The sequence below is a fragment of the Nanorana parkeri genome, unplaced genomic scaffold, assembly GCF_000935625.1.
Source record: "Nanorana parkeri isolate BGI_ZX_2015 unplaced genomic scaffold, ASM93562v1 scaffold557, whole genome shotgun sequence".
NCBI classification, from domain to species: Eukaryota; Metazoa; Chordata; class Amphibia; order Anura; family Dicroglossidae; genus Nanorana; species Nanorana parkeri.
In genome coordinates this window covers 508690-518943 of record NW_017306825.1, presented here as the reverse complement: position 1 = coordinate 518943, position 10254 = coordinate 508690, and the positions used below count along the sequence as shown (strand labels likewise).

Here is a 10254-nt window from a genome sequence, read left to right as displayed (position 1 = left end):
GGGGCCGGCGCCAGCCGTAAGATCCCGGCTGGCTCCGCCCAGCTGTGAGAAGCAGGCTGTCGGCCGGCCAATGGCCGGCCGCTCGACCAGCTTCGGCTTTCAGCACGGCTCAGCCGAGCAGATGCATATGCGCTTCGGCTAAGCCGCTCGGCCATGATCGGGAGCTGTACGGGTTATTGTGAATAGCCCGTACAGCACCCCTTCGGTTCTACTGAACCGAAGGGGTCCTGGGGCCGAAGCTAGCCGAAGGAAGCTATGGCCAGATCCTTCGGCAGCTTCGTGAATAGACACAAGTGAGCTATTCCCAATGCTCGCTTGCTATGAGCATGTTCCCTGTCAGTACATGTGCCTGCAGTGTCTGTTGTGCCCTACAAATTATGTGCATGTTGCCACTCCAAGCTCACTCCCGTGATGGGCTACAATCTCAGTACAAATTAGGAAACGAAACATGAGACTGTAGTCCACCACGGGAATGAGCTTGGAGCAGTGGCTACTTTACAACATACACAGGGACCATGGGGAACAAAAGTAGGAAGGACAGTGCCACACCAATTCAGAGATGATTTGAGGATCTACAGCCGAGTGATACACAAATAAGATACATTTTGTTCATAGTTAAGCTATTTGAATGCATTTTTAAGATTCAACTCCTGAGCTTAGTGTCACTTTAAGGAACGGGAAACTGCAATATTTACATTTTTGTTTTTGGATTTGAATACAGCTTAAAGACATGATTGGACAGTGGGCTTCTGCAAGAGGAAGGGGCCTTGGGGATTTAATAGCAGCCATGAAATGAAATGAATATATTTACATTTACTGATGTCCTGGCATGTATCTTTCACTGTACATGGAAGCAAGATGGACACAGCCCAGAGGCACCTACCTGCTTATCATTATGAAAAACACATTCTAATATACTGTGGAAAATGAGCTTCGTTGTAACTATATGTACTTTTTTATCTTTACCTTATTTATTAAGAGTTCGCTTTTCAGGAAGACTAAAGACTCGGTTCACACAGCTAACACACCAGGATAAGGATAACTCATTTCAAAGAAGTGACAGTTTCAGATGAGTCCAATTAGACTTGAAAATTACCCAGTCATATGAATAAAATAAAGATCCTTATTCTTGTGTTTAAGCTTTGTGATGCGAGCCTTAAATGTTAATTTTGACTTTCTTTGCCTGTAATATAACTTGAATTTGTTTAAAAACAGAACACAAGATTAAGCGTCAACCAATCATGTTAGAGCCACTGGCAGTACTAACAAAAGCTTATTTCTTTTGGTTTCTTTGGATCATTGCACATTGCTGCTCTTGTTTTATTAAATAACATTCTTTGTAATAAAGGGGGACCTGTAACAAAACAAAAAAAATCTATCACTAAAGTTCTAGCCTACGTAAAAGCTGGGTTGCGGTTCATAGCTCTTCTCGCATTTATGCCAAATGGCAGCTACTATTCTCTACCCGTCATACCTGGTGCCATTTCTCTCATTCACTTACTTGCTGGTATGGAGGAATACCAAGCAAATGTTAAAAATGGATCAAGAAAGAAACATGTGGGCTGCTATTGTTGACCTTTTAAAATGGCTGTCCTGATGATCCCCTGGAAAATAAGGAAATATGTTACCAGAAATTAAATCCCATCCTATAATACACTAAACCAGTGGTTCCCATGATTCCAGGACCTTCAGGAGTCTTGAATTAATGATGTTGTGCAGCATTGTGCATTTTCATGGGTCAGGCAGCCTGACCATATGGCATCATTGGTTGTTATGCCTGTCTGCAAAATGGAAAAGTGTGACACTGATTCAGGGTGGGCACCATCATTGTCTATATTCCCCAACCATCTAGGAAAATTCTTTCCTCTCTGTCAAGCTGATTGGCCATCTACCTGTTCGCTCTCAGCCCTTATTGGCCAGCACACAAAGGTACCACTACAACTGGCCCATGCTTGTGTGTGTGTTGTGGGTGTAGGAACACACTCTCTTCTGCAGCCAGAGTATCACTCTGGTTAGAAATGAAGGCAGGTGAGATGGAGTGGGGAGAGGGGCTGACACTCTGTGCACCCACACTGACCCCTGGGTGCAAGGGGCAAGGTACCAGCCTTATTTATATGATGGTAGAAACCAGGGGCGTAACTAGAAATCACAGGGCCCCATAGCAAAATTTTGCATGGCGCCATGTGAGTTCTAGTTATGCCCCTTGCAGAGCCCACTTGAGATCCCAGGCAGCCCATCTGAGGGTGACCCTGCAGAGCCCGCCATCTGCAGGGTCACCCTCATGTGGGCTGGTCACACTCCTTACCTGTCCGCCTCCTCTTCCTGCACGATCGCTGATGGGCCCCGCCTCCTCCTCCATCACTGGGCCCGCCTCCTCCTCTGCTGCCAACCACGGGCCCCACCTCCTCCTCCACTGCAGGGTCCAGCTTGCTCCACCGCCGCTGCTGGCTCTCATTACCTCCACAGCGGCTGTGAGAAGAACGCGCTGTCAGTGATCTGATCAGCAGCGCATTCTTCTCACAGCCGACAGTGAAAGCCTGTCCTGGGCCCCATAGCGGCCGCCTGGGTCGCTATGGCGATTGTTACGCCACTGGTAAAAACTGACCTCTGTATCTTGCTATTAGATCTCTCTTCCTTACTCTAACATCTTAGGGACTTTTCTTCCATAGACAACCAACACCACCACATTTTATTCCTCCTACTGACAAGCAATGTGCTGGACTCTGTGTTACATACCCCTGACCACTGCACGATATACACTGCCCTACACCATTTATGCTCTGTTATGTTATATATGCTTCATCAGCCCTTCCCCCTATTCCACCCCTTACTCCACCTTCTGTCCCAGGGGGATTTACAATTTATGGAAAGGGGCTGCCAAGGGGTATGTAACTGAAAAAAAGGTTGGGAACCACTGTCCTAAACTCTGATCTCCCCTGAAACATGTATTTTTTTCTGTAATTAATTCACTGAAAACCCGTATTTCATATTTCTAGGTCTGAGTATCAAAGATGCCTCTTAGTAATAGGACAATATTTGTTAGAAGAGCAAACCTGTCATTGTGTGCTCATATTTAAGCACTTGAAAGTGTGTCTTAAGCCAACGTTTTTCTTTCTAGTTTTGGATTTTGTAGGATGTGAGTTCTAGAATAGAATTAAAACCTGTTAGATTCCTTCCAACAAGTGAGAGAAAATTTCTCAAAAGTAAGGGGAAATCCCTTCTTTTGCTCCTTCACTGGAACAAGTATCCTCATTGAAAGATTACTATCTAGTCATGAGACAGATTCCCTACCAGATCCGTTAGTCACATTTACATGTCAAGAGATACTATAGATGCTATACGTTTGTCTTATGACAAGTTTGCTTTAGGTATTAACTTATAGTTCTTATTCAATTGTCTCTGCACATGACCACAGGATTTACAGCAGCTGCATAGGCAGCAGTGTATCCTTACATAATTACATAGTTGGGGAGGCTGAATAAAGACACAGGTCCATCAAGTTCAACCTATAGTGTGTGTGTGTGTGTTGGTAGGAATTTCCATAACCCTGTATTTTTTGTAAACTGAGGAACACATCCAAGTGTTTTATGAAGCTGTATATGTTATCTGCCAACACAATGTGTGAATTCCACATTTCTACCACTCTCATAGTAAAAAAAAAAACCTTGCGCACTTTAAGATTATACCGCATCCCCTCCAACTTCTTGTTGTGCCCTCATATCTTCCTCAAAGTTCTTGGTTTCTGTAGTGCATTCCCAATACTGCTGTCCCCACTGATGAGTTTGTAAATTGCGATCATGTCTCTAAATAAGCGTCTCTTCTCCAAGGAGAACAAATTACATTTTTGTAGACGTTCTTGACAACTCAGGCCCACTATCCCTCTCATAAAAGTTGCCCTTCTTTGAGCTTGCTCTAGCTCATGGACATCCCGCCTAAGGATAGTTGACCAAAACTGAACCGTGTACTCAAGATGGGACCTTACCAGTGTTTTGCAAAGTGCTAAAATTATATTTCTATCCCTTGAATAAATCCCTCTTTTAATACGTTAGTATTCTACTTGCTTTATTGGTTGCAGCTTGGCATTGCATGCTATTGCTGAGTCTGTGGTCTATAAGGACCCCTAAATCCTTCTCCATCTTTGATTTCCCCAGCGTAACTCCTCCCAAAGTGTGGTCTCCATGCATGTTCTTAGTTCTCAAGTGCATAACTTTTCATTTATCTAGATTAAAATTCATCTGCCATGCTGCTGTCCACTCCCCAATTTTACTAAGGTCTTGCTGCAGGGATACTTGTTGCAAACTTATTTCCCTGCATAACTTTGTATCATCCGGGAAATACAGAGAGTGAGCTACTGATTCCCACCTCTATATCATTTATGAACAGGATAAACAGAAGTGACCCAAGGACAGAACCCTGGGTCACTCTATTCACCAGTTTGAGAATTAGTTGTTTATCCCTACCCTCTAGATGTGGTGTTGCAACGAGTTTTCTATCCATATACTTATAGGTTCTTCAATGCAAATCGACCTTTATTTGTAAATTAACCATTTTTTGGGGGTACTGTATCAAACATCTTTGAAAAGTATACAAAGACTAAATCAACTGGGATTCATCTATCCAACTTAGATCTTACTTCCTCATAAAATGTTATGATACCGTTATCATATGCAAATTTTTGAATATAGTCTCTAACCATTCCCTAAAAAACTTTGCATAATATTGATGTAAGGCTGACTGTCCTGTGGTTACCCGGTATACATCTTAATCCTATAAGTTCTATTTGTTTGGCTGTGTAAAGAAGAAACATAATACATCTTTTTGAGCAACAAGATAAATGCCCGAGTAGAAAGCTGGTCGTTGCACGTTTTGCACAAACGGAGTCCAGTAGAACACTGTGAATCCCGTAGTCTCAGTCTATAATGTGTAACAGGATATGATGAGGTTGAGGATTACATCACATCAGTAGACTGGAAAATTCAGCATGAAATGCACCAGTTTCCACCGTTTATGGAGGTTACCAGTTGGTTTCGTTGTTCTAAAGAATTGAATCACACTGATTTTCCTCATTTGAAGTTCAAACACTTGTACGCAATGTTTCAATCACAAAACCAAAGTGGTGTTTCTTTTCATTTGAAAAAGTATTAATTTTACATTTTCAAAGCTTTCACCATTGCCTACAACTTGCTCCAGGTTACAAATTAAAATTACTTCCAGCCAAAACTTTGTTTCTTTTGAATAGAGTATGTAAGGATTAGAACCTTTGCCAGGAGGATTTTCGATCACTTTGTGTCCCAGGGATGCCAGTCACAAGGTAGAAAGTGAGAGGAAATCATTAGGTATCTAGACACCAATAAAAACACTAGCTATTCAGGGCCTCCCTTACCTCTTTCAGACAGGTAAACATTCTAAAGACCATTGACCATCAGCTTGGCATCTCAGCAGGTCTAAGCCAATGAAAAAGGTCAACTTTCAGGATGCAACTGAAGCTGTTTAACTCATGACTCTTGCTATCAGTCTGTAAGACCCTGTTACTATGGGTGAGGGAGTGCAGGGGGTGTAGTATCCTTAGTTTCTTTTCAGGGGTTTTTCTCTACCCGCTAGAAGATACAGTGTGTATACATATATATATATATATATATACACACTGTATATATACTGTATCGGGTGACGAACATAACCGCAGCCATCTTCCCTGCTCTGACACATGGTCATGGCTTCCTATAGTCGAAATCACGGTCTGATCACAGTTTGATTCGGTTCACTACCAATTCGGTTTGCGACCAGAATCATGGAACGAATTAAGTTTGTGAGCCAAGGTACCACTGTATAGCTTTCCGGATTGTCGGTGTTCCACTTAGGAAGAATGCTGCTGTTTCTTTCCCCAAGTGGGTCTACAAGTGCAGCTGGACACTCTATTAAAAGAGTACTCCCTCCTGTGGGAACACGTTTGAGGTGGACTGTGGGAACAAGTTTGAGGGGGACTGAGCAGAGACTTTAAATATTTTGGAATGTTACATTGTTCATCTATTAGGTAAAACAAGACAGGTTAAGCATGGACTGAGTGTCTTCATTCCTGTAAGGAAATCTGACCTATACCTGGGAATTTAATGAAGCAACCAGTTCAGGGCAGGACCATGTGGTGGTCTGGTGACAGTGGGCCAGTCATTGGCACTGGCTGGGTAGGTTCCCCCTGCACAGTTGTCATGCCGTCTGAGCCTATGTATCATATGGCCTCAGGTGTTTAACATGATTTTCCTATGCAATGGACCTGGAACTATGGAAGCAGCGGATTCCTCCTACAAATCATGTAAGTAAATTCCTGCTCTGGCCTAAGGTTCCATTCACATATAGCGTTTGTGTTTCCTGCATGGTTTTCCATGTGGAAGACCACACAGCATGAAAACATTAAAATCTTTACATCTACATGGATTCCTCTAGTTTGCGGCCATTACTATAGCCGCGATTGCATGAACGTGCGGAATCCTCCCTTGAAACCGCACTTGGCCTATTTTGCGGATATGTGTATGGAACCAGCAAGGTGAGTTGAGAGCTTGAGCTCACCTTCCCTGCAAAGCTGTTGTGGGCTCCCCTGGCCAAGTACCGGCTTTACAACCCCCTCACACATTAGAATTCTGCATAGGGGTTGTATACAGGATATGAGGGTGTCAGCCCACTCATATGCTGCTCTCGCATAGAAAAGCTACAACAAGCCATTTCTAGTCTGGATGATATTATTCATACTCCAATGTCCATAGATCAGTGGTATGCGGTTCCATTAGTTTAGAAAGTGTTTTAACCACTATCTGATTGGGACAACAGAAGAAGCTTGTGGCTTAAATGGAAGAGGCATCCGATTCCTACACAGCAGGCCTGAACTAACAATTTGGAATTTCTGACATTTACCAGAAGGGTTGGGAGCGCATATGTTTGGTCATGTGAGTTTCATTCAACCCATGCTAGTTTCAGTGCTTTCAGTCAACTTTTATTTCTCCATCAACTAAATATACCCCACACAGGGACATATTTAATAAAATACTGTAATCTCCATGTTGAACCTCCAGGCTATGTCTCTTGCCCTCTGTCCTGCTTTATTACCAGAAGGCAGGGAGCTGACCCTGGAAGCAGTAAACTGTCCCATTAAGTTACAGACTAGCAGAGGTGTGAGCATCATAATAATAGCTGGTCAAAAGGCAAACATTTCAATAGATAAAATAGTAACATATACACATGTAATCTTTGTGTCTAGCTTTGTATACAGTATACGCAACATGTCACGCTACAGATTTGAAGGTAAATTACTTTGAATAAGCCTTAATGGTGAAATGCGTAAGTGGCTGACTACCCGTGGGATCTTTGCATTACAATGTATTGTGTTTTTAGAAATAAAAACGTTTGATTTTGATGAAGATCTACAGAGTGCGGCTGACTTTTGATACATGGATGTTCAAGGCAGTGGTGAGCCTTTTTGCCTAGCGCCTGGACTGTGATCAAGCTGTTAACTGACTGCATAGAATTTGGAGCAGCAGTTTCTCCTTCCACATAGAATTGGCTTGCCACCATTTGTAGTACCTAAGTTAGTGTTGATCACACGCCAGTAATGTGGCAAAGAAGCTGAATCTAGTTACTTTTACTGAAAGGGATGTGACTCCCCCAAAACAAGTATCTGGCCTCGAAATCAGAGGGGTATCCAAATTAAATGCAGCTTGATGTCTGCACAGCGAACAGACTGTATGGTCATGGCGCTGCCTAAGATTTTGATGAGCTCCAAATGAAAGACCTGGTAAGAAAATTTTCCCATGAGAGTTGATAAAGTGGGGAACAGTAATATTGTACCACACTGTGTAATGCAATGTTATACCCACAGCAAAACTTTTTTTATAAAAACAAACAGCAGAGCTTTTTTTTATTAAAGTAAAGTAGTTGGTTTTATAATTTTATGTGTTTAGTTGTAATATGGTTTTCCCATCTACAGGTACAGAATATCAGTCTTTCTGAAGGTGAGACAGTGACAGTGGAGAGTCTTGAAGGGGTGGAGCCTGTAATCCTTGCCAATGAATCCTTCATGATGAGAGGTCAGGTGATCCGAAGCCCAACCAATCAAGTCATGGTGCGTTTCCAGAGTTTGCAGATATCCAACCCAGGCAGCTTCCGGTTTTATTACCACGGTAAGGCAGCTGCTTATGTACCAACTAAGACAACTAAGCCTGTGTTAAGCTTAAATTGGTTTACGCTATTACTATTTTGTCGTTTTTACCCATTTCATGCAAGACAAGTTTTTATGTTTATTATATATTTTTTTATAAAACATGTATTGTGTCCTTTAAATTAACTTACAAAGCAAATCATATACCTGTATGACCTACCTGATTCAGAGGAAGACAAAAGACCCTATAAAGCAGGGACAAATATTCTTTTTTATCCCTGAAGGCAATTCGATATTTCAATGAATCTACATTTTGGAATGCTTGTTCTCATAAATATTAGTAGTCATTTATATTGCATGCAGTTATAAACACATCCAGACACTTAAAAATTGCAGCAATCTACTGTTAGAACCAGTTTCTGTAGAGGACCTTGCCACATTTTCACAGCTGTTACAGCAAAGAACCCCTTCAAAAAATGCCCCCTTGCCTTATGCGTGGAACGAGAACAACTTTCCACTGAGTATATTTATTTTATTTATTTATTATAGGTATTTTTATGGTGCTCATAATTTGCGCAGTGCTTTACATAGTGCACATACTATGTGGACCACTTGTGTATTTATAAAAGTTGATAACATCTCCTTTAATTGCTTCTTTTCAAGGAGGAATATATTCCATTTATTGACTCTTTTCTTATAGCTCCATGACTTTTAATCATTTAGTTGACTGTAACTTTCTTTTTTTTGTAAACTGTTGTCCAATTGTGGACATTATATTCAGGATGCAATCTTATTATTGCTTTGTTCACTTTAATTAACCAATTATGTGCTAGCAAAAATCATTTTTTTTATTTCCCTCACACAATTGGCCATTAAATATGAATACAAGTTAATCTTATTTACTATCATTCACTTTTTAAAGTGAACATTCAATTTGCTGTTTTATCAGCCTCTGCTCGATCTGTACATAACTCCACCTGTCTCTCTCTCTGGAGTCTGTTTCTTAATAGTATAGGTCTATTTATAAACAATTTGCAGAGCCATTCACCTTGCGTATCTCTGTGAACATTCATCCTGTGCGAATAGAGGCAAAAATGAATGTTCTTTTCAGGTCAAATGTAATGTGATGTAAAACCGTATTATGGCCACTAGATGGAGCTGAGGAGCATAGACAATAAATACTTAAGTATAATGATAAGTATTTAGTATGTTTGCTGTCTGTGTCCCATTCTGAAGATTTTCATACACTTAGTATTAACAGTCATTTATGGCCCTAGAATGATTGCTCTCACTCCAACCTTTGCAATTATATGTAACGTGTGGCGCAGTCGTCGTTTTCACACGTAGGCGCATTTGTATATGTGTGCATGGGGGAGTGGAGGGGCTTTCAAAAAAGTTTGTTTTTTAATTTTTGTGTGTGTGTAGCACTCAGCCCGGAAGGAGCCACAAGATAAACCTGGGTCACCCATAACCTGTAGAGGAATTTTTGGTAACCAGCTGCCCCACTAGCATTAACCGCCCTCTTGTCGTGCACACAGAGCCGATATCCAGGCCAGAAGTATGATGCTGAAGAACTTTATTAACATATTTACTCTGGGAGAGCGGGTATAGGGATCCTAGACATCTGGGGCAGTACAGACACAGACTCCAAACTCACCAGTCCCTTTTAGTATTTCAGTGTAGATTCTCTTGACACTAGCTATTTGAGCAGCAGATGAGCAGGGGTTGGCACAAACCCTCAGTAGGAGAGACACCAAGCTTGCTCCTGAGGTCCTCTATATTCCAGCCACCTCCAGCAGCCATCAACTTCCCTGGTTCTCCTCCTCCAGCAATAGCAGAGGCCTCCTCTAGACTTGAGGCCTAAAAGAGCATTTTCTACAATCAAGTATTCCCACCCCCAGGCCTATCCTGGAGGCAGGCTGGACAGCACCACAACCTGGACTAATCCATGGCTGGAGTCAGACTGAGCACATGGCAATTCCCTGGAGTATATATGCCCTGTCCCAGCACGCAATACTGACTGTGAGAGCCCCAGTGATTGGCTGGTGAACTGCACACACACTCACAGTGTCCCTCGTTGGTTGTCCCACACTGCAGCAGAGTCACACTGG

General features: G+C 42.0%; 1 protein-coding gene across 1 annotated transcript in view; it reads left to right on the top strand.

Moving 5' to 3' along the window:
* The window catches only part of SEZ6 (seizure related 6 homolog), a 218825-nt gene that overhangs the window by 100554 nt on the left and 108017 nt on the right, over positions 1–10254 (top strand). Inside the window, exon 4 of the mRNA XM_018562039.1 lies at positions 7973–8165. Coding sequence (XP_018417541.1) covers positions 7973–8165 — 193 coding nt within the window. The remainder of the gene's footprint in view (positions 1–7972; positions 8166–10254) is intronic.